Source organism: Anomaloglossus baeobatrachus, chromosome 2 (genome assembly GCF_048569485.1).
Source record: "Anomaloglossus baeobatrachus isolate aAnoBae1 chromosome 2, aAnoBae1.hap1, whole genome shotgun sequence".
In the NCBI taxonomy this organism is placed as follows: Eukaryota; Metazoa; Chordata; class Amphibia; order Anura; family Aromobatidae; genus Anomaloglossus; species Anomaloglossus baeobatrachus.
In genome coordinates, this window is record NC_134354.1 from 275,389,460 (window position 1) to 275,413,850 (window position 24,391).

The 24,391-nt window shown below is 47.2% G+C and overlaps 1 protein-coding gene across 5 annotated transcripts in view; it reads left to right on the forward strand.

The window, feature by feature from the left end:
- LOC142289842 (presenilin-associated rhomboid-like protein, mitochondrial) overlaps positions 1-24,391 on the forward strand; it is a 134,532-nt gene that overhangs the window by 72,559 nt on the left and 37,582 nt on the right. For 4 of the 5 annotated variants that reach the window (XM_075333784.1, XM_075333785.1, XM_075333783.1 and 1 more), the window contains one exon: positions 16,073-16,190. In XM_075333784.1, the coding sequence (XP_075189899.1) occupies positions 16,132-16,190 (59 nt within the window). In that variant the 5' untranslated portion in view covers positions 16,073-16,131. Of the gene's footprint in view, positions 1-4,335; positions 4,431-16,072; positions 16,191-24,391 lie in introns of those variants that run through there. The other variant, XM_075333782.1, reaches the window with a different exon arrangement.

Consider the following 24,391-nt stretch of genomic DNA (forward strand, 5'->3'; position numbering starts at 1 on the left):
TAGTATACAGTGCAGAGCTGTGTGTGTATATAGTATACAGTGCAGAGTTGTGTGTATATAGTATACAGTGCAGAGCTGTGTGTGTATATTGTATACAGCGCAGAGCTGTGTGTGTGTATATAGTATACAGTGCAGAGCTGTGTGTGTATATAGTATACAGTGCAGAGCTGTGTGTGTGTATATAGTATACAGTGCAGAGCTGTGTGTGTATATGGTATATAGTGCAGAGCTGTGTGTGTATATGGTATATAGTGCAGAGCTGTGTGTGTATATAGTATACAGTGCAGAGCTGTGTGTGTATATAGTATACAGTGCAGAGCTGTGTGTGTATATAGTATACAGTGCAGAGCTGTGTGTGTATATAGTATACAGTGCAGAGCTGTGTGTGTATATAGTATACAGTGCAGAGCTGTGTGTGTATATAGTATACAGTGCAGAGCTGTGTGTGTATATAGTATACAGTGCAGAGCTGTGTGTGTATATAATATACAGTGCAGAGCTGTGTGTGTATATAGTATACAGTGCAGAGCTGTGTGTGTATATAGTATACAGTGCAGAGCTGTGTGTGTATATAGTATACAGTGCAAAGCTGTGTGTGTATATAGTATACAGTGCAGAGCTGTGTGTGTATATAGTATACAGTGCAGAGCTGTGTGTGTGTATAAAGTATACAGTGCAGAGCTGTGTGTGTGTATATAGTATACAGTGCAGAGCTGTGTGTGTGTGTATATAGTATACAGTGCAGAGCTGTGTGTGTATATATAGTATACAGTGCAGAGCTGTGTGTGTATATGGTATATAGTGCAGAGCTGTGTGTATATGGTATATAGTGAAGAGCTGTGTGTGTGTGTATATAGTATACAGTGCAGAGCTCTGTGTGTGTATATAGTATACAGTGCAGAGCTGTGTGTGTGTATATATAGTATACAGTGCAGAGCTGTGTGTTGCAGGGCAGGGTTTTGTGTGTATAGTATACAGTGCAGAGCTGTGTGTGTATATGGTATATAGTGCAGAGCTGTATGTGTATATAGCGCAGAGCTGTATGTGTATATAGTGCAGAGCTGTATGTGTATATAGTGCAGAGCTGTGTGTGTGTGTATATGGTATATAGTGCATAGCTGTATGTGTATATAGTGCAGAGCTGTATGTGTATATAGTGCAGAGCTGTGTGTATATAGTGCAGAGCTGTATGTGTATATAGTGCAGAGCTGTGTGTATATGGTATATAGTGCAGAGCTGTGTGTATATGGTATATAGTGCAGAGCTGTGTGTGTATATGGTATATAGTGCAGAGCTGTGTGTGTGTGTATAGTATACAGTGCAGAGCTGTGTGTGTATATAGTATACAGTGCAGAGCTGTGTGTGTATGGTATATAGTGCAGAGCTGTGTGTATATGGTATATAGTGCAGAGCTGTGTGTATATGGTATATAGTGCAGAGCTGTGTGTGTGTATATGGTATATAGTGCAGAGCTGTGTGTGTGTGTATAGTATACAGTGCAGAGCTGTGTGTGTGTATATAGTATACAGTGCAGAGCTGTGTGTGTGTATGGTATATAGTGCAGAGCTGTGTGTATATGGTATATAGTGCAGAGCTGTGTGTGTATATGGTATATAGTGCAGAGCTGTGTGTATATGGTATATAGTGCAGAGCTGTGTGTATATGGTATATAGTGCAGAGCTGTGTGTATATGGTATATAGTGCAGAGCTGTGTGTGTGTATATAGTATACAGTGCAGAGCTGTGTGTGTATATAGTGCAGAGCTGTGTGTTGCAGGGCAGGGTTTTGTGTGTATAGTATATAGTGCAGAGCTGTATGTGTATATAGTGCAGAGCGGTGTGTTGCAGGGCAGTGTTTTGTGTGTATAGTATATAGTGCAGAGCTGTATGTGTATACAGTGCAGAGCTGTGTGTTGCAGGGCAGGGTTTTGTGTGTATAGTATATAGTGCAGAGCTGTATGTGTATATAGTGCAAAGCTGTGTGTTGCAGGGCAGGGTTTTGTGTGTATAGTATATAGTGCAGAGCTGTATGTGTATATAGTGCAGAGCTGTGTGTTGCAGGGCAGGGTTTTGTGTGTATAGTATATAGTGCAGAGCTGTATGTGTATATAGTGCAGAGCTGTGTGTTGCAGGGCAGGGTTTTGTGTGTATAGTATATAGTGCAGAGCTGTATGTGTATATAGTGCAGAGCTGTATGTGTATATAGTGCAGAGCGGTGTGTTGCAGGGCAGTGTTTTGTGTGTATAGTATATAGTGCAGAGCTGTATGTGTATACAGTGCAGAGCTGTGTGTTGCAGGGCAGGGTTTTGTGTGTATAGTATATAGTGCAGAGCTGTATGTGTATATAGTGCAAAGCTGTGTGTTGCAGGGCAGGGTTTTGTGTGTATAGTATATAGTGCAGAGCTGTATGTGTATATAGTGCAGAGCTGTGTGTTGCAGGGCAGGGTTTTGTGTGTATAGTATATAGTGCAGAGCTGTATGTGTATATAGTGCAGAGCTGTATGTGTATATAGTGCAGAGCTGTGTGTTGCAGGGCAGGGTTTTGTGTGTATAGTATATAGTGCAGAGCTGTATGTGTATATAGTGCAGAGCTGTGTGTTGCAGGGCAGGGTTTTGTGTGTATAGTATATAGTGCAGAGCTGTATGTGTATATAGTGCAGAGCTGTGTGTTGCAGGGCAGGGTTTTGTGTGTATAGTATATAGTGCAGAGCTGTATGTGTATATAGTGCAGAGCGGTGTGTTGCAGGGCAGGGTTTTGTGTGTATAGTATATAGTGCAGAGCTGTATGTGTATATAGTGCAGAGCTGTGTGTTGCAGGGCAGGGTTTTGTGTGTATAGTATATAGTGCAGAGCTGTATGTGTATATAGTGCAGAGCTGTATGTGTATATAGTGCAGAGCGGTGTGTTGCAGGGCAGGGTTTTGTGTGTATAGTATATAGTGCAGAGCTGTATGTGTATATAGTGCAGAGCTGTATGTGTATATAGTGCAGAGCGGTGTGTTGCAGGGCAGGGTTTTGTGTGTATAGTATATAGTGCAGAGCTGTATGTGTATATAGTGCAGAGCTGTGTGTTGCAGGGCAGGGTTTTGTGTGTATAGTATATAGTGCAGAGCTGTATGTGTATATAGTGCAGAGCTGTATGTGTATATAGTGCAGAGCGGTGTGTTGCAGGGCAGGGTTTTGTGTGTATAGTATATAGTGCAGAGCTGTATGTGTATATAGTGCAGAGCTGTGTGTTGCAGGGCAGGGTTTTGTGTGTATAGTATATAGTGCAGAGCTGTATGTGTATATAGTGCAGAGCTGTATGTGTATATAGTGCAGAGCGGTGTGTTGCAGGGCAGGGTTTTGTGTGTATAGTATATAGTGCAGAGCTGTATGTGTATATGGTATATAGTGCAGAGCTGTATGTGTATATAGTGCAGAGCTGTATGTGTATATAGTGCAGAGCTGTGTGTGTGTGTGTATAGTATATAGTGCAGAGCTGTATGTGTATATAGTGCAGAGCGGTGTGTTGCAGGGCAGGGTTTTGTGTGTATAGTATATAGTGCAGAGCTGTATGTGTATATGGTATATAGTGCAGAGCTGTATGTGTATATAGTGCAGAGCTGTATGTGTATATAGTGCAGAGCTGTGTGTGTGTATAGTATATAGTGCAGAGCTGTATGTGTATATAGTGCAGAGCTGTGTGTTGCAGGGCAGGGTTTTGTGTGTATAGTATATAGTGCAGAGCTGTATGTGTATATAGTGCAGAGCTGTGTGTTGCAGGGCAGGGTTTTGTGTGTATAGTATATAGTGCAGAGCTGTATGTGTATATAGTGCAGAGCTGTATGTGTATATAGTGCAGAGCGGTGTGTTGCAGGGCAGGGTTTTGTGTGTATAGTATATAGTGCAGAGCTGTATGTGTATATGGTATATAGTGCAGAGCTGTATGTGTATATAGTGCAGAGCTGTATGTGTATATAGTGCAGAGCTGTGTGTGTGTGTGTATAGTATATAGTGCAGAGCTGTATGTGTATATAGTGCAGAGCGGTGTGTTGCAGGGCAGGGTTTTGTGTGTATAGTATATAGTGCAGAGCTGTATGTGTATATGGTATATAGTGCAGAGCTGTATGTGTATATAGTGCAGAGCTGTATGTGTATATAGTGCAGAGCTGTGTGTGTGTATAGTATATAGTGCAGAGCTGTATGTGTATATAGTGCAGAGCTGTGTGTTGCAGGGCAGGGCTGGCCGTGTCACGACCATAAAGCGTACACAGCCATTTACCGTGTCATGAGGACACAGCCAACCATTCTGAACCGCCTCCGTCCGTGGTACAATTTGAAGCCTGACTCCGCCCACACACTTACTGATCACATGGTCATGACATCATCGCAGGTCCTTTTGGCAGCAGGATTAGCATTTACCGTCCTTTCTATTGGTTGAAGTTGTCTGGTAAGTGAGTGAGGTGTCCCTAATGGCAGCGCAGAGCGGGTATGTGGTGCTGTGCTTCCTGCCCATGTGTTATTGTAGTACCAGCACTGCCGTGTGTGTGCTTTTCCTCTGCAGGACCTGCACTGTACATAGCTTCTAGAGGTGATATTAGCTGAAGGGCAGGGAGCCCAGGCTGTGCTCGCACCATGAGTGGTATCGCGTAGTGATGGGCAGTCCGGCTCTTTTTGGTGATCCGGTTCCCATGGCTCCGCTCGCTAAAAAGAGCCGGATCTTTCAGATCGTTCTCGGCTCCTTATTAAATATGTGTTCTTGATGTGTCAGTCGCGAACGATCCGACACAAAGATCCAGCTCCCTGCTGTGACTGACAGGAGTCGGATCACTAGTGTGAGCCACTAAAATCTCTAAAGGTCTCTTTTCGCTGCCAAAACCCCGCCCACATGCAGCTAAACTCCGCCTACTCAACAATCTAATTGGTCGCTTGTAAGTGGGTGGGGTTTAGCCGCGGGTGGGCGGGTTTTTTTGCGGCATTACTATAATCTTAAATATGTGTTCACCTGGCGTGAACATATTTAATAAGGAGACGAGGACGATCTGAAAAATCCGTCTCTTTTTGGTGAGTGGAGCCACAGGAACTGGATCACCAAAAAAAGCCGGACTGCCCATCACTAGTGTTCACCCCAGGTGAACACATATTTAAGATTATAGTAACGCCGCCAAAACCCCACCCACTTACATGCGACCAATTAGATTGTTGAGTAGGTGGAGTTTAGCCACGGGTGGGCAGGGTTTTGGCGGCGAAAAGAGCCGTTTAGAAATTTTAGTGGCTCTCACTGCTGATCCGGCTCCTGTCGGTCACAGCAGGGAGCCAGATCTTTGTGTCGGATCGTTCGCGACCGACACATCACTACTATCGCAGTGCAGGAAGCCCAGGCTGTGCTCGCACCATGAGTGGTATCGCGGTGTAGGAAGCCCAGGCTGTGCTCACCCCATGAGTGGTATCGCAGTGTAGGAAGCCCAGGCTGTGCTCACCCCATGAGTGGTATCGCGGTGTAGGAAGCCCAGGCTGTGCTCACCCCATGAGTTGTATCCAGGGTCGGACTGGGGTGTCTGGGGCCCACCAGGGGATTTGACTCCAAGGGCCCACCCTACAGCTACATGCAAATATCTATTAGCTGCTATGCCCGTTATAGTGGAGCGCTGACTGTAAAGCACAGGCGGCTCCTGCACATCTCCTGTGCACACACAGTAACTAATGTACAATTACAGTAGTTTGCAGTAAGGGGGATCTTTAGTGACAAGTTATCACCGTTCCATAGGATTCACAGGTTCGGTAGCTGATAACTTATTGATCGGTGGAACCAGACCAGTAGAAACCGCACCGATCAAAAAATGAGTAACTTTTATCCCTGACAGGGCACTTGTATCACCATTATACAATGCAGCGGTGGTGTGATTGCAGCGCCATTCATCCAAATGGGGCAGTCAGATAAAACCAAGCACAGCGCTCACAGCCACTGAGGCAATGAATGGATCAGGGGTCAAGTCGGACTCGAGCTCCAGTGTAATGGGGGATAAAAGTTGTACAATTTGCAGATCAGTTCGGGTCCCAGCAATATATATATAGATTTTTTTTTTCTTTGGCTCCTCCTGAGCGCTTACCTGCAGCCCTGTGATGACGGCCGCCTTGTCAGTGCGTGGCTGAGCAGCTACTCCGCCTCAGTCCTGTCACCGGCTGCACTGTTCAGATGTACGTGCGTCTGAAAGATGAGCATACATTTGAATAGCGGCGCAGTCTCCAGGACAGGTCTGGGGCTTCCGCAGTGCAGGACCTACGGTGATATCACATGACTGTTATGTCACCACAGGTCCTTCTGCAGCCGCGGAAACTGCAGCGATAGTACGGAACTTGTGCTATCGCTGCAGTTTGTGATTGAAAGCCGGGGGGGCCCATCAGAGCGTTGGGGCCCAGCCCAGTCTGCCGCACATAGCGCTGGCCCTGAGAAACCGGCTGCCCCGTGGCGCTATACACTGCCCCGCACTATATAAGGCACAGGGGCCCACTGAGGGCCCAGGGCCTACCGGGGGATTCCCCGCTACCCCGGCGGGCTAGACCGACCCTTGTTGTATCGCGGTGTAGAAAGCCCAGGCTGTGCTCACACCATGAGTTGTATTGCGGTGTTGGTGCTGCGTATTCTCACAGCAGAGAGCCCTAGCGTCTCACAGTTTCAGTAGAATGGATGGCATTTATCGTAATCTGCCCTTGTACTTGTTTTTTACGCTGTGTGAACTGTGACCTGCAGCGCTTTTTTTTTTCCACAGCATAGCAGATTGTCTTTTGCATACCCTGAGTTTTCTGTGCAGAATTTCCCCATAAACTTGTATTGGATGTTGAAAATCCGCAGGTAAAAACTCACATGCGTCTTTAGGCTATGTTCACACTAGAAAAATGATTTTTCTTAAGAAATTTCTTAAGAAATTTCTTAAGAGTGCACCTGTGTTAAAAAACGCACCAAAAACGCACCTGCGTTTTTGCCGCGTTTTCGGTGCGTTTTTGGTGCGTTTTCGGTCCGTTTTTGGTGCGTTTTTACCGCTGGTTGCTCCCTGCGTTATTGTGCCAATTATCTATGGCAAAAAACGCAGTTAGCTGCAGAAAAGAAGTGACATGCTCATTCTTTTTCTTAAGAAAATCTACTGAAAGAATTTTCTTAAGAAAAAAACGCAGTGTGTGCACAGCTAATTTTTTTTGCCATGGGTTTTGCTGGGGAATGTCTGCAGAAAGGTTACAAGAATTTCTCAAGAAAATTCTGCAGCAAAAACGGACCAAAAACGCAGGTAAAAAACGCAGTGTGTGAACATAGCCTTAGTGTGTTTCTGTGGCAGAAACTCATCAAAAACGCATGTGATCTGCACCTAAGAATGTCAATAAAGCTTCTTCAAAGCCAAATACCAGGAGGTATGAAAAACAAGACCGTTTTAATTAAAGCATGACGTATCAACAAGAGACGGAAAAACACTTAAGGCCCCGTCACACACAGATAAATCTTTGGCAGATCTGTGGTTGCAGTGAAATCATGGACATATTGTTCCATTTGTACACAGCCGCAAACCTGGCACTGATTGTCCACAATTTCACTGCAACCACAGATCAGCCGCAGATTTATCTCTGTGTGTGACAGGGCCTTTAGGCTATGTGCCCATGGGACAATGTACTCGCGGATATATCCGCAGGTTTGTCCACAGGTTTCCCGCCGCAGCTCCCCGGAATCTGCATCTAACCATTGCTGCGGGAGTCCAGCGAAATATCTGCGGAAAACTTGTGGACATTCATGTAACCTACCTGCGGAAGTCCCGGCCTTTATCTCCATAGTGTAAAGGCGGAAATTCCACAGATATTTTCACAAGAATAATTGACATGCAGTTACGTGTGGCTGCGGGACATCCGCAGCATATTCCGCAGCCGCACATACTGCAGCATGGACACTGCACTCCCCATGTCTCATAGGATAACATGGGGAGTATCTGTACTCGCTGAAACCTGCGGATTTCTCTAGAAAATCCAGATAAATCCTCAGGTTTTCTGCGGCAAAATCCACGGGTACATAGTCCCGTGGGCACATAGCCTTAGGCTACATGCGCACGCTGCATTTTTGTCGCATTTTTGCTGTGTTTTTCGGTGCAGTTTTGTTGTCAGAACTTTCTGACATTTGACTTCCCAGCAAAGTCTACGAGAAGTCAGATTTGCTGTGCGCACGTTGCAGTTTGTCAGCGTTTTATTTGTCAAACGTTTGTGACAAAAAAGATGCAGCATGTTCATTCTTCCTGCGTTTTTGTCAACATTTGTCACAAAAAAAGCCTCAAAAACGCAGGTTGTGAAAAACGCAGCAAAAACGCAGCTACAATTACAAGAGTTTTTTTTTTTTTGTTTTTTTTTTTTTACATTTCCAGGCTCTTTCTCACAAGGTGCAGTTTTGGTTGCAGCTTGTGAGCACAAAAAGCTGCAGCGTGCGCATGTTCTGGAAGCAGCGAGTCCTGACCTGCGAGGCCCCGAGTCTCCTCCACAGAAGAACGCAGGAGACCGCAGATGCTTGTACCCACCATCAGTGATCAGTGCGCTGCGGTCTCTCGCTTGTGTTCGCCCTACGGCGGAAGCATGCGATTCCGCAGCACACAATTGACATGCCGCGGTCTGGAAAGATGCTCCCCAGGTCAGTGTTTGCTGCGGAAAACACAAGCACAGTGGGCACGGGATTTCTAGAAATGTTGTCAACTGTTCTTGCACTGTACAGTGTTTTGGATGCAGTTGAAGCATGCTGTGTCCAAAACGCTGCAAACCATGATCGTGGGTACGCACCCTAAAAAACCACACAGAAATACGGAATGAAAAATGCAAGTAAACTAAGGTACACAAAAGTCTCCAGCATCAAAAAACTCAACAAATCCTAATCATGTGAAGGTAGCCTATCTCTGTATGCGGATATATCCAGAACGCTGTGCAGCCATTAGTGGTTACCCTAATAATAGTAAGGCCCCTTTCTGATGTCAGTGTTTTATCATCCATGTGACATCCATGTTTGCATACATGTGACTGGTACCAGTAAAAAATGCATGATACTGAAATGAATGGTTTTTTAATGTGTAAAAGATGGGCAAAGCCTGAAAAATGATAGATAGGTATAGAAAGATAAATAGAACAGATAAAATAGATAGAATAGATTAGATAGATATAAAGACAGAACATATAAAATAGACAGAACAAATCGAATTGCTCAATAGAGAGATACAGTGCCCTGTGAAAGTATTCGGCCCCCTTGAATTTTTCAACCTTTTCCCACATTTCAGGCTTCAAACATAAAGATAAAAATTTTACATTTTATGGTGAAGAATCAACAAGTGGGACACAATTGTGAAGTGGAACGAAATTTAAATTTAAACTTTTTAAAATAATAAATATCAGAAAATTGGGGCGTGCAATATTATTCGGCCCCTTTAAATTAATACTTTGTAGCGCCATCTTTTGCTGCGATTACAGCTGCAACTCACTTGGGGTATGTGTCTATCAGTTTTGCGCATCGAGAGACTGAAATTCTCGCCCATTCTTCCTTTGCAAACAGCTCGAGCTGAGTGACGTTGGACGGAGAGCGTTTGTGAACAGAAGTTTTCAGCTCTTTCCACAGATTCTCGATTGGATTCAGGTCTGGACTTTGACTTGGCCATTCTAACACCTGGATACGTTTATATATGAACCATTCCATTGTAGAGTTTGCTTTATGTTTTGGGATCATTGTCTTGTTGAAAGACAAATCTTGGTCCCAGTCTCAGGTGTTTTGCAGACTCCAACAAGTTTTCTTTAAGAATGGTCCTGTATTTGGCTCCATTCATCTTCCCATCAATTTTAACCATCTTCCATGTCCCTGCTGAGGAATAGCAGGCCCAAACCATGATGCTGCCACCACCATGTTTGACAGTGGGGATGGTGTGTTCAGGGTGGTGAGCTGTGTTGCTTTTACGCCAAACATATCGTTTTGCATTGTGCCCAAAAAGTTTGATTTTGGTTTCATCTGACCAGAGCACCTTCTTCCACATGTTTGGTGTCTCTCAGGCAGCTTGTGGCAAACTTTAAATGACAATTTTTATGGATATCTTTGAGAAATGACTTTCTTCTTGCCACTTTTCCATAAATGCCAGATTTGTGCAGTGTACAACTGATTGTTGTCTTATGGACAGACTCTCCCACCTCAGCTGTAGATCTCTGCAGTTCATCCAGAGTGATCATGGGCCTCTTGTCTGCATCTCTGATCAGTCTTCTCCTTGTTCGAGATGAAAGTTTGGATGGACGGCTGGGTTTTGGTAGATTTGCAGTGGTATGATACTTCTTCCATTTCAATATGATCGCTTGCACAGTGCTTCTTGGGATGTTTAAAGTTTTGGAAATCCTTTTGGAACCAAATCCGGATTTAAACTTCTCCACAACAGTATCATGGACCTGCCTGTTGTGTTCCTTAATCTTCATGATTCTCTCTGTGCTTTAAACAGAACACTGAGACTATCACAGAGCAGGTGCATTTATACGGAGACTAGATTACACACTGATGATGATAAATATAATCCACCTGTCATTTAGGACAACATTGGATCATTCAGAGATCCTCAATGAACTTCTGGAGTGAGTTTGCTGCACTGAAAGTAAAGGGGACGAATAATATTGCTCGCAACAATTTTCAGTTTTTTATTTTAACAAAAACTTAAAATAAGCAATACATTTCGTTTAACTTCACAATTGTGTCCCACTTGTTGTTGATTCTTCACCATAAAATTTAAATTTTTATCTTTGTTTGAAGCCTGAAATGTGGGAAAAGGTTTAAAAATTCAAAGGGGTCAAATACTTTTGCAAGGCACTGTAGCTAGCTTGGCACGCTGTTTTACATCATTTTAATTTTTTAATAAAAAAAAAATATTACGTGGGGTCCCCACCATTTTTCATATCTAGCACAGGAGCAGCTGCAGGCTGCACCCCTCAGTTTTCTGCTGTACCTTGGCTGGTTATTAACCCCTTAACGACCCTTGACGTACTGGGTACGTCACGGTGACATGGTGCTAAACGACTCATGACTTACCCAGTATGTCATGGCGAAATCGTGGTCCCGGAGCCCCGGGGAGTTCAATTTGTTTAAGTAAATAGTAGATTCGGGAAGGAGGGGACCTCTGCCTGACCTCAGGAGGGGTGGTGCCTCCTCCCCGAACCTACAGAGGCTGTGATTGGCTGACGAACGCCGCTCAGCCAATTACAGTCACTGTAATGTTCCAGCCATTGAAAATGGCTGGAACATTGAAATCCAGCCCTGATCAGTGCTGCTGTAGCACTGGCCATTGGCTGGAGCTGGGTGATCGGTGCTTCACCCGCCCCCAGCTCTGATTGGAGAGACTGGTCTTGTGACCGATCTCTCCAATCACCGTGGATCTGGGGCCGGTGACCTGTGTCCGTCCCTGAAAGCCGAGGAGAGCGGTCTCTGCGGGTGCCCATCGGTAAGTTGCTGTCCCCGATCGCCCGCCCCTGTCCCCGATCGCCCTGCCAGCCCCGCCGCTGTCACCGCCAGCCCCGCCGCTGTCTCCGATCGCCCCGCCCACCAGCCCCAGCCCCGCCGCTGTCCCCGCCGCCACGCTCGCCACTGTCCCCGCCGCACCCACCTTTTTCAGCCGCTGCTGCCCCCGAATCGGCCCCCACTGTTCACGATCGGCCGCCGTCGCCTCCTTCATCGGCTGCCCCTTCTCCATCGCCACTACACCTCCTCCCCCCACATGTGCTGCAAGCCACCCTCCCCCCACATGTGCTGCAAGCCACCCTCCCCCCACACGTTCTGGGGGCCCCCTCCCCCCGGGCCCCCTCTCCTCCATGTGCCATCTCTCTCTCCCATCAGACTCTGCACCCCTCCCTGATCTGCTGCCTGCTCTCTCCCATCCTCTTCATCTACTGCCCCCTCTCACACTCCTCAATCTGTTGCCTCCTTCATCTGCTGCCTCTTTTGTCTGCTGTGATCCTGCTGCATAGATCCATCCTGTAAGGTAGGTATCCCCATCTCACCTCCCTACCCCCCATCCTCCACCGCTCCTCCATCCGCTGCGCCATTTCCCATCATCCATCCGCTGCGCCCTTTCCCATCCTCTGCCGCTCCTCCATCCGCTGCGCCTTTTCCCATCTTCCATCCGCTGCGCCCTTTCTCATCTACCGCCCCGCCCTCTCGCATCACATTATCCAGCGCAGTTGCTCGCTTCCAGACTGGAGTGGATGATGCGATGCGAGACTCGTGCATTGCTCTCACGTTTGGCACTGGTCTTAGTGGCAGGCGCTCATATTTTTTTTTTTTTTTACTGATGTCTGTATTTTGTATTTCGCCAAACTAATTTTTTTGTATGGGAGGGGTCTAGTTTCCAAAATGGGATCACATGTGGGGGAGCTCCATTGTTTAGGCACCTCAGGGGGTCTCCAAATGCAACATGGCGTCTGCTAATAATTCCAATCAATTTTACTGTGAAATGGCGCTCCTTCTCTTCTGAGCCCCGCCGTACGCCCAAACAATTGATTTCCACCACGTATGAGGTACCTGTGTACTCAGGAGAAATTGCACAATACATTTTATGGTGCATTTTTTCCTGATACCCTTGTGAAAAAAAAGCTACCTGTTTGAAAAAACAATTCTGTGGTAAAAAAAAAATTAAAATATTTTCACGGCTGAACATTACAAACGTTTGTGAAGCCTCCAGGGGTTCAAAGTGCTCACTAAACAGCTAGATAAATTCCATGAGGGTCTAGTTTTCAAAATGGGGTAAATTGTGGGGGAGCTCCATTGTTTAGGCACTTCAGGGGGGTCTCCAAACGCAACATGGCGTCCGCTAATAATTCCAACCAATTTTGCTGTGAAATGGTGCTCCTTGCCTTCCGAGTCCTGCTGTGTGCCCAAACATTTGATTTCCACCACATATGAGGTATCTGCGTACTCAGGAGAAAATGCACAATACATTTTATGGTGCATTTTTTCCTGATTCCCTTGTGATAAAAAAAGCTACCTGGTTGAAGCAACAGTTTTGTGGTAAAAAATTTTTTTTTCTTTTCACGGCTCAACGTTATAAACTTCTGTGAAGCTCCCAGGGGTTCAAAGTGCACATCAAACATCTAGAAAAATTATTTGAGGGCTCTAGTTTCCATAATGGGGTCACTTATGGGGGAGCTCCATTGTTTAGGCACCTCAGGGAGTTTTCAAACCCGACATTGCGTCCGCTAATGAGTGCAGCTAATTTTGCACTCAAAAATTCAAATGGCGCTCCTTGCCTTCCGAGTCCTGCTGTGTGCCCAAACATTTGATTTCCACCACATATGAGGTATCTGCGTACTCAGGAGAAAATGCACGATACATTTTATGATGCATTTTTCCTGATACCCTTGTGAAAATACTAATTTTTATGGCTAAAGTAACATTTTTGTGTTAAAAAAGTAAAATTTTCATTTTTTCTTCTACATTGCTTTGGTTGCTGTGAAGCTCCTAAAGGGTTAATAAACTTCTTGGATGTGGTTTTGAGCAGAGTGAGGGGTGCAGATTTTAGAATGGGGTCACTTTTGGGTATTTTCTGTCGCCTAGGTTTCTCAAATCACTCCAAATGTGATGTGGTACCTAAAAAAAAATTTTTTTTTTGTAAATTTTGTTGGAAAAATTAGAAATTGCTGATGAACTTTGAACCCTTCTAACTTCCTAACGGAATTTTTTTTTTTTTCAAAAATTGCGCTGGTGTAAAGCAGACAAGTGGGAAATGTTATTTAGTAACTATTTTGTGTGACATATCTCTCAGATTTATGGGCATAAAATTTCAAATTTTGAAAATTGCGAAATTTTCAAAATTTTCGCCAAATTTCCGAAATTTTCACAAACGTAAAACATATCGGCCTAAATTTACCACTGATATGAAGTACAATATGTCACGAAAAATCAATGTCAGAATCGCCAGAATCCGTTGAAGTGTTCCAGAGTTATAACCTGTCAAAGTGACACTGGTCAAAATTGCAAAAAATGGCCGGGTCTTTAAGGTGAAAATAGGCTGGGGGCTGAAGGGGATAAAACTAGAAGGGATCCCACTCCTTATTTTATATTATTTTATTTTTTTTTTCTTATTAAAAAAAAAAGACGTGGGGACCTTTCCATTTTACTAAAACTAGCCAAAGTACAGCAGACAACTGGGGACTAATATTATTAGGTATGGGAAGGGCCATGGTTATTTGGCCCTCTCCAGCCTAAAAATTGCAGCCTGGCAAAAATTGCAGTTGCCTGGCAGGGGCAAACAGGGTTAATATTTGTGAGGTTGATGCCAGCTCCAGCTGGCATCAAACCCAGGTATTAGTAATGGGTGGCGTCTAACAGACACCGTCTTTACTAATCCAGTAGTTGAAAGGAGAATAAAAAAGTTTATTTGAACAAAAAAGCCTGACTCCAGCCATTGTTCACCAATTTATTTAAAAAAAATATGGCCGCCGTAATCCATGGTGAGGTCCCATGACAATCCCCAAAAGCAAATCTGAAAAGACATAAAAAGAGAAAATTATTCAATAAACAAAGACAAGAGACACCCTCTTTTCCAATTTATTTCCCTGTCAAAGCGCTAATCCTTGTCCGCCGTAATCCAATTAGGGGGCCAACGTCGATCGCATACTGCTGGCACATTCCATGGAGAACCAAACATTTCCCATTGATTGTGAGAGCAGCCCCTGCAGGCACACACACTGCTATATGTGTTTCCCTGCAGTGATCTGGACCTCATAAGGTCAGCCCAGGTCACCACAGGGGTGCCCTCAGCAGTGTGTGTGTTCAGGCTCGGTGGTGATATCACGAGTTCATCGGAGTATCCAATGAACTCAGATCACCTCCTGACGCAGCCCAGCGACACCTGCGCTACCGTGGGTGTCGCAGCAGTAACGTCACAGGTTCATCTGAGTTCACAATGAACTCTGATGAACCCGTAAAGTCACTGTTGTGACACTTGCGCTAGTAGGGATGTCGCCGAGAGGTCATCCAAGTTCATTGGATACGCCGATGAGCTTCTGAGTCACTGCACGCACACTGCTGGATACTCACCTGTCCCCGGCGATGCTGTCACCGATACTGAGGTCTCTGGTAATGCTGTTGCTTCCAGGTCCGTGGCGCAGTGCATATGCAATGAGCATAATGAGCGGGGGTCAGAAGCAAGTGACAGCAGCGCCGAATACAGCAAGGCTGGAGACAGGTGAGTATAGAAAATAATTTTATTTCAAAGTCGTGTTTTCTCTGTAACGTGTCACACTGATGTCTCACAGATCATATCAGTGTGTGATCTGTGTGACACCCATGCTGCCGGAGAAAAGACGGACATGTCTCCATATGTACATGCGGGGCCACACAGTCTGTGTAAAAACACGGACGTGTGAGTAACACCATAGAATAACATGGGTATGTGTGGCATTCATGTTAAAAATGTCACATGTACCTAAAACACGAACGTCTGCAAGGTGTCTAACGGATAGCAAGGCTGCCAGGTAAACTGCTCTGTTACACTGTATAGGGTGGCAGTCGCTGCAGAAAACCTATATCAATAAGAACGTCAGTTAAAGGAGCTCTCCATTACTAGGACAACCCCTTCTTATTCCCCATTAAAATAATAAAGCTCATACTCGCCTCCCATGGCGGTGCTCTGGAGGATGTGACATCACGCGAGCCCTGTGCCCAACCACCACCAACTTCTCTCCCTGCCTTCGGATGGCTGAATAATCCACATGTAGTGAGAGCTATGGCGACCCTCACTTCATGTTAATTACTTATACGTTGGCCCACAATTGTTTCTAGTGCCGGGGTGATCCCATTTCAGGGAATTAGTGCCTTCCTCCCCTACTCCGTTTTGCATCAGCACAAATCTGAGCGGCCCACGATGGATTTAGGCGGGTTCCAGTATTAAATGAATATTGATTACTTGGTTATTTTTTAGAGCTCAAAACCTCTTGGAAACCTTCATTCTAAACAGGTAACTAGACTCCAGTTTGATGAGACAAAACGTTAGAGGTGGTGGATGCACAATTTAATTGAAATCTACCTGATTTTAGATGGTTAATTTGGGCCCTGTTTTTCAGACGTATATGTTATGAGTGCGTTAAAGAGAAGCTGAACCTTCTGGCAACTCCTGAGCAAAATGAATTCTGCTTGCTGGATAGTCGCTTCTACAAGGACCAGATTATGTCATGGACGAAGGTAAGTACATGTACATTTGCTTTTTTTAACTCTGTCACCATGTACCCAGAGCTGCAACTAGGCTTCACTTCACACAGAGTAAAGATTCAGTTTGCTGCCACCGTTCCTATAGCTAAATACTGTGGACAAGGAAAAGTGGTTCATTGGCACCTATGGAAATATACCACAGTTTTCAAACAGCAGCCTGTTTGTGACTGTGGTCTGAGATTAAAGATTTAGAACATCTGGAGGGTAATTTAGGAAGACAAGTCTTCTATTAGGCTATTAAGTTTGGCACATCTTTGCCTGTCATCCAGAAATGGAAATATACGCATGCTCAGAAGGCAGGCGGGGAATAGTGAGGAGGGCAGGAGAGCATTCAGTGCAGGGTCCCACCCCTAAAGCACTCACAGGTTATTAGCATACTAGAAGGTGGCCGATTCTAACGCATCGAGAATTCTAGAATTTATTGTGTAGTTACTGTATGATTTTTGTTATATATATAGATGTTGTTGTGTGTAGTTGCCAGTGTTTGTGTAGGGCGCTGTAAATGTTCTGGGTGTGTGAGAGCGGTGTTGTTTGTGTGTTGCGTTGTTTGTAGAGTGCTGTGTGTCTGCAGCATTGTGTGTGTGGTGCTGTGTGTTACGTTGTGTTGTTTGTGGAGCGCTGTGTGTCTGCAGCGTTGTGTGTGTTTGGTGCTGTATGTGTTCCGCGGTTTGTGTGGGTGTGTGTGTGTTTTGGGGGGAGTTATCTTTTGTGCAGTGTGTGTGTGTGTGTGCTGGAGGAGTAGTCCTGGAGGGAGAGGAGTATAATAGTAGGAATAGTCCTGGGGGGAGAGGAGGATAATAGGAGGAGTAGTCCTGTGGGAGAGCAGGATAATAGGAGGAGTAGTCCTGGGGGGAGAGGAGTATAATAGGAGGAGTAGTCCTGGGGGAGAGGAGTATAATAGGAGGACTAGTCCTGGGGGAGAGGAGTATAATAGGAGGAGTAGTCCTGGGGGGAGAGCAGGATAATAGAAGGAATAGTCCTGGGGGGAGAGGAGGATAATAGGGGGAGTAGTCCTGGGGGGAGAGGAGTATAATAGGGGTAGTAGTCCTGGGGGGAGAGCAGGATAATAGAAGGAATAGTCCTGGGGGGAGAGGAGGATAATAGGAGGAGGAGTCCTGGGGGAGAGGAGGATAATACGAGGAGGAGTCCTGGGGGGAGAGTATAATAGGAGGAATAGTCCTGGGGAGAGCAGGATAATAGGAGGAGGAGTCCTGGGGGAGAGGAGTATAATAGGAGGAGTAGTCCTGGAGGTGAGGAGTCTAATAGGAGGAGTAGTCCTGGGGGGAGAGGAGTATAATAGGAGGAGTAGTCCTGGGGGGAGAGGAGTATAATAGGAGGAGTAGTCCTGGGGGGAGAGGAGTATAATAGGAGGAGTAGTCCTGGAGGTGAGGAGTATAATAGGAGGAGTAGTCCTGAGGGGAGAGGAGTCTAATAGGAGGAGTAGTCCTGTGGGGAGAAAGGAGGATAATAGGAGGAGTAGTCCTGGGGGGAGAGGAGGATAATAGGTGGAGTAGTCCTGAGGGAGAGGAGTCTAATAGGAGGAGTAGTCCTTTGGGGAGAAAGGAGGATAATAGGAGGAGTAGTCCTGGGGAGAAAGGAGGATAATAGGAGGAGTAGTCCTGGGGAGAAAGGAGGATAATAGAAGGAATAGTCCTGGGGTGAGAGGAGTATAATAGGTGGAGTAGTCCTGGGGAGAGAGGAGTCTAATAGGAGGAGAAGTCCTGGGGGTGAGGAGTATAATAGGAGGAGTAGTCCTGGAGGTAGAGAAGAATAATAGGAGGAGTAGTCCTGGGGGGAGAGGAGGATAATAGGTGGAGTAGTCCTGGGGATAGAGGAGTCTAATAGAAGGAGTAGTCCTGGAGGTCAGTAGTATAATAGGAGGAGTAGTCCTGGGGGGAGAGGAGTATAATAGGAGGAGTAGTCCGGGGGGGAGAGGAGTCTAATAGGAGGAGTAGTCCTGGGGGAGAGGAGTATAATAGGAGGAGTAGTCCTGTGGGGAGAGCAGGATAATAGGAGGAGTAGTCCTGGAGGGAGAGGAGGATAATAGGAGGAGTAGTCCTGGGGGGAGAGGAGTCTAATAGGAGGAGTAGTCCTGGGGGGAGAGGAGGAGAATAGGAGGAGTAGTCCTGGGGGGAGAGGAGGAGAATAGGAGTAGTAGTCCTGGGGGGAGAGGAGGAGAATAGGAGGAGTAGTCCTGGGGGGAGAGGAGGATAATAGGAGGAGTAGTCCTGGGGAGAAAGGAGGATAATAGGAGGAGTAGTCCTGGGGTGAGAGGAGTATAACAGAAGTAGTCCTGGGGGGAGAGGAGTATAATAGGAGGAATAGTCCTGGGGGGAGAGGAGGATAATAGGAGAAGTAGTCCTGGAGGTGAGGAGTCTAATAGGAGGAGTAGTCCTGAGGGGAGAGGAGGATAATAGGAGAAGTAGTCCTGGAGGGAGAGGAGGATAATATGAGGAGTAGTCCTGGGGGGAGAGGAGGATAATAGGAGGAGTAGTCCTGGGGGGAGAGGAGGATAATAGGAGTAGTAGTTCTGGGGAGAGGAGTATAATAGGGGGAGTAGTCCTGGGGGGAGAGCAGGATAATAGGAGGAGTAGTCCTGGGGGAGAGCAGGATAATAGGAGGAATAGTCCTGGGGGGAGAGGAGTATAATAGGAGGAGTAGTCCTGGGGGAGAGCAGGATAATAGGAGGAATAGTCCTGGGGGGAGAGGAGTATAATAGGAGGAGTAGTCCTGGGGGGAGAGGAGTCTAATAGAAGGAGTAGTCCTGGGGGTGAGGAGTATAATAAGAGGAGAAGTCCTGGGGGGAGAGGAGGAGAATAGGAGGAGTAGTCCTGGGGGGAGAGAAGGAGAATAGGAGGAGTAGTCCTGGGGGGAGAGGAGGAGAATAGGAGGAGTAGTCCTGGGGGAGAGGAGGATAATAGGAGGAGTAGTCCTGTGGGGAGAGCAGGATAATAGGAGGAGTAGTCCTGGGGGGAGAGGAGGAGAATAGGAGGAGTAGTCCTGGGGAGAGAGGAGGAGAATAGGGGGAGTAGTCCTGGGGGAAGAGCAGGATAATAGAAGGAATAGTCCTGGGGGGAGAGGAGTATAATAGGAGGAGAAGTCCTGGGGGTGAGGAGTATAATAGGAGGAGTAGTCCTGGGGGGAGAGGAGGATAATAGGAGGAGTAGTCCTGGAGGTAGAGAAGAATAATAGGAGGAGTAGTCCTGGGGGGAGAGGAGGATAATAGGTGGAGTAGTCCTGGGGATAGAGGAGTCTAATAGAAGGAGTAGTCCTGGAGGTCAGTAGTATAATAGGAGGAGTAGTCCTGGGGGGAGAGGAGTATAATAGGAGGAGTAGTCCTGGGGGGAGAGGAGTCTAATAGGAGGAGTAGTCCTGGGGGGAGAGGAGTATAATAGGAGGAGTAGTCCTGGGGGAGAGAGGAGGATAATAGGAGGAGTAGTCCTGGGGGGAGAGGAGGAGAATAGGAGGAGTAGTCCTGGGGAGAGACGAGTATAATAGGAGGAGTAGTCCTGGGGGGTGAGGAGTATAATAGGAGGAGTAGTCCTGGGGGGAGAGGAGTATAATAGGAGGAGTAGTCCTGGGGGAAGAGCAGGATAATAGAAAGAATAGTCCTGGGGGGAGAGGAGTATAATAGGAGGAGTAGTCCTGGGGGAATGCAGGATAATACGAGGAGGAGTCCTGGGGGGTGAGGAGTATAATAGGAGGAGTAGTCCTGGGGAGAGAGGAGGATAATAGGAGGAGTAGTCCTGGGGGGAGAGGAGTATAATAGGAGGAGTAGTCCTGGGGGAGAGCAGGATAATACGAGGAGGAGTCCTTGGGGGTGAGCAGTATAATAGGAGGAGTAGTCCTGGGGAGAGAGGAGGATAATAGGAGGAGTAGTCCTGGGGGGTGAGGAGTATAATAGGAGGAGTAGTCCTGGGGGGAGAGGAGGATAATAGGAGGAGTAGTCCTGGGGGGAGAGGAGGATAATAGGAGGAGTAGTCCTGGGGGGAGAGGAGGATAATAGGAGGAGTAGTCCTGGGGGGAGAGGAATCTAATAGGAGGAGTAGTCCTGGAGGAGAGCAGGATAATAGGAGGAGTAGTCCTGGGGGAGAGCAAGATAATAGGAGGAGTAGTCCTGGGGGGAGAGGAGTATAATAGGAGGAGGAGTCCTGGGGGGAGAGGAGTATAATCGGGGGAGTAGTCCTGGAGGAGAGCAGGATAATAGGAGGAGTAGTCCTGGGGGAGAGCAAGATAATAGGAGGAGTAGTCCTGGGAGGAGAGGAGGATAATAGGAGGAGTAGTCCTGGGGAGAGCAGGATAATAGGAGGAGGAGTCCTGGGGGGAGAGGAGTATAATAGGAGGAGTAGTCCTGGAGGTGAGGAGTATAATAGGAGGAGTAGTCCTGGGGGGTGAGGAGTCTAAATAGGAGTAGTAGTCCTGGGGGGAGAGGAGGTTAATAGGAGTAGTCCTGGGGAGAAAGGAGGATAATAGGAGGAGTAGTCCTGGGGGGAGAGGAGTATAATAGGAGGAGTAGTCCTGGAGGTGAGGAGTATAATAGGAGGAGTAGTCCTGGGGGGTGAGGAGTCTAAATAGGAGGAGTAGTCCTGGGGGGAGAGGAGTCTAATAGGAGGAGTATTCCTGGGGGGAGAGGCGTATAATAGGAGGAGTAGTCCTGGGGGGAGAGGAGGATAATAGGAGGAGTAGTCCTGGGGGGAGATGAGGATAATAGGAGGAGTAGTCCTGGGGGGAGAGGAGTATAATAGGAGGAGTGGTCCTGGGGGGAGAGGAGTATAATAGGAGGAGTAGTCCTGGGGGGAGAGGAGTATAATAGGAGGAGTAGTCCTGGCGGAGAGGAGGATAATAGGAGGAGTAGTCCTGTGGGAGAGGAGGATAATAGGAGGAGTAGTCCTGTGGGGAGAGCAGGATAATAGGAGTAGTAGTCCTGGGGAGAGAGGAGGATAATAGGAGGAGTAGTCCTGTGGGGAGAGCAGGATAATAGGAGGAGTAGTCCTGGGGGGAGAGGAGGATAATAGGAGGAGTAGTCCTGGAGGGAGAGGAGGATAATAGGAGTAGTAGTTCTGGAGGTGAGGAGTATAATAGGTGGAGTAGTCCTGGGGAGAGCAGGATAATAGGAGGAGGAGTCCTGGGGGAAGAGGAGGATAATAGGAGGAGTAGTCCTGGGGAGAGAGGAGGATAAAAGGAGGTGTAGTCCTGGGGATAGAGGAGTATAAATAGGAGGAGTAGTCCTGGGGGGAGAGGAGGATAATAGGAGGAGTAGTCCTGGGGTGAGAGGAGTATAATAGAAGTAGTCCTGGGGGGAGAGGAGTATAATAGGAGAAGTAGTCCTGGGGCGTGAGGAGTATAATAGGAGGAGTAGTCCTGGGGAAAGAGGAGTATAATAGGAGTAGTAGTCCTGGAGGTGAGGAGTATAATAGGAGGAGTAGTTCTGGGGGGAGATGAGGATAATAGGAGGAGTAGTTCTGGAGGTGAGGAGTATAATAGGAGGAGTAGTTCTGGGGGGAGAGGAGTATAATAGGAGGAGTAGTCCTGTGGGGAGAGCAGGATAATAGGAGGAGTAGTCCTGGAGGGAGAGGAGGATAATAGGAGGAGTAGTCCTGGAGGGAGAGGAGGATAATAGGAGGAGTAGTCCTGGGGGTGAGGAGTATAATAGGAGGAGTAGTCCTGGAGGTAGAGAAGAATAATAGGAGGAGTAGTCCTGTGGGGAGAGGCGTATAATAGGAGGAGTAGTCCTGGGGGGAGAGGAGGATAATAGGAGGAGTAGTCCTGGGGAGAGAGGAGTATAATAGGAGGAGTGGTCCTGGGGGGAGAGGAGTATAATAGGAGGAGTAGTCCTGGGGGGAGAGGAGTATAATAGGAGGATTAGTCCTGGGGGAGAGGAGGATAATAGGAGGAGTAGTCCTGTGGGAGAGGAGGATAATAGGAGGAGTAGTCCTGTGGGGAGAGCAGGATAATAGGAGGAGTAGTCCTCGGGAGAAAGGAGGATAATAGGAGGAGTAGTCCTGGGGGGAGAGGCGTATAATAGGAGGAGTAGTCCTGGGGGGAGAGGAGGATAATAGGAGGAGTAGTCCTGGGGGGAGAGGAGGATAATAGGAGGAGTAGTCCTGTGGGGAGAGCAGGATAATAGGAGGAGTAGTATTGGGGGGAGAGGAGGATAATAGGAGGAGTAGTCCTGGAGGGAGAGGAGGATAATAGGAGGAGTAGTCCTGGAGGGAGAGGAGGATAATAGGAGGAGTAGTCCTGGGGGGAGATGAGGATAATAGGAGGAGTAGTTCTGGAGGTGAGGAGTATAATAGGAGGAGGAGTCCTGGGGGGAGAGGAGTATAATAGGAGGAGTAGTCCTATGGGGAGAGCAGGATAATAGAAGGAATAGTCCTGGGGGGAGAGGAGTATAATAGGAGGAGTAGTCCTGGGGGAGAGCAGGATAATACGAGCAGGAGTCCTGGGGGGAGAGGAGTATAATAGGAGGAGTAGTCCTGGAGAGAGCAGGATAATAGGAGGAGGAGTCCTGGGGGGAGAGGAGTATAATAGGAGGAGTAGTCCTGGGTGAAGAGGAGGATAATAGGAAGAGTAGTCCTGGGGGGAGAGGAGGATAATAGGAGGTGTAGTCCTGGGGATAGAGGAGTAAAAATAGGAGGAGTAGTCCTGGTGGGAGAGGAGGATAATAGGAGGAGTAGTCCTGGGGAGAAAGGAGGATAATAGGAGGAGTAGTCCTGGGGTGAGAGGAGTATAATAGAAGTAGTCCTGGGGGGAGAGGAGTATAATAGGAGGAGTAGTCCTGGAGGTGAGGAGTATAATAGGAGGAGTAGTCCTGGGGAAAGAGGAGTATAATAGGAGGAGTAGTCCTGGAGGTGAGGAGTATAATAGGAGGAGTAGTTCTGGGGGGAGATGAGGATAATAGGAGGAGTAGTTCTGGGGGGAGATGAGGATAATAGGAGGAGTAGTCCTGGGGGAAGAGGAGGATAATAGGAGGAGTAGTCCTGTGGGGAGAGCAGGATAATAGGAGGAGTAGTCCTCGGGAGAATGGAGGATAATAGGAGGAGTAGTCCTGGGGGGAGAGGCGTATAATAGGAGTAGTCCTGGGGGGAGAGGAGGATAATAGGAGGAGTAGTCCTGGGGGGAGAGGAGTATAATAGGAGGAGTAGTCCTAGGGGGAGAGGAGTATAATAGGAGGAGTAGTCCTGGGGGAGAGCAGGATAATACGAGCAGGAGTCCTGGGGGGAGAGGAGTATAATAGGAGGAGTAGTCCTGGAGAGAGCAGGATAATAGGAGGAGGAGTCCTGGGGGATAGAGGAGTATAAATAGGAGGAGTAGTCCTGGTGGGAGAGGAGGATAATAGGAGTAGTAGTCCTGGGGAGAAAGGAGGATAATAGGAGGAGTAGTCCTGGGGTGAGAGGAGTATAATAGAAGTAGTCCTGGGTGGAGAGGAGTATAATAGGAGGAGTAGTCCTGGAGGTGAGGAGTATAATAGGAGGAGTAGTCCTGGGGAAAGAGGAGTATAATAGGAGGAGTAGTCCTGGAGGTGAGGAGTATAATAGGAGGAGTAGTTCTGGGGGGAGATGAGGATAATAGGAGGAGTAGTTCTGGGGGGAGAGGAGGATAATAGGAGGAGTAGTCCTGGGGGAAGAGGAGGATAATAGGAGGAGTAGTCCTGTGGGGAGAGCAGGATAATAGGAGGAGTAGTCCTCGGGAGAATGGAGGATAATAGGAGGAGTAGTCCTGGGGGGAGAGGCGTATAATAGGAGGAGTAGTCCTGGGGGGAGAGGAGGATAATAGGAGGAGTAGTCCTGGGGGAGAGGAGTATAATAGGAGGAGTAGTCCTAGGGGGAGAGGAGTATAATAGGAGGAGTAGTCCTGGGGGGAGAGGAGAATAATAGGAGGAGTAGTCCTGGTGGGAGAGAAGAATAATAGGAGGAGTAGTCCTGGGGGGAGAGGAGGATAATAGGAGGAGTAGTCCTGTGGGGAGAGCAGGATAATAGGAGGAGTAGTCCTCGGGAGAAAGGAGGATAATAGGAGGAGTAGTTCTGGGGGGAGAGGAGGATAATAGGAGGAGTAGTCCTGGGGGAAGAGGAGGATAATAGGAGGAGTAGTCCTGTGGGGAGAGCAGGATAATAGGAGGAGTAGTCCTCGGGAGAATGGAGGATAATAGGAGGAGTAGTCCTGGGGGGAGAGGC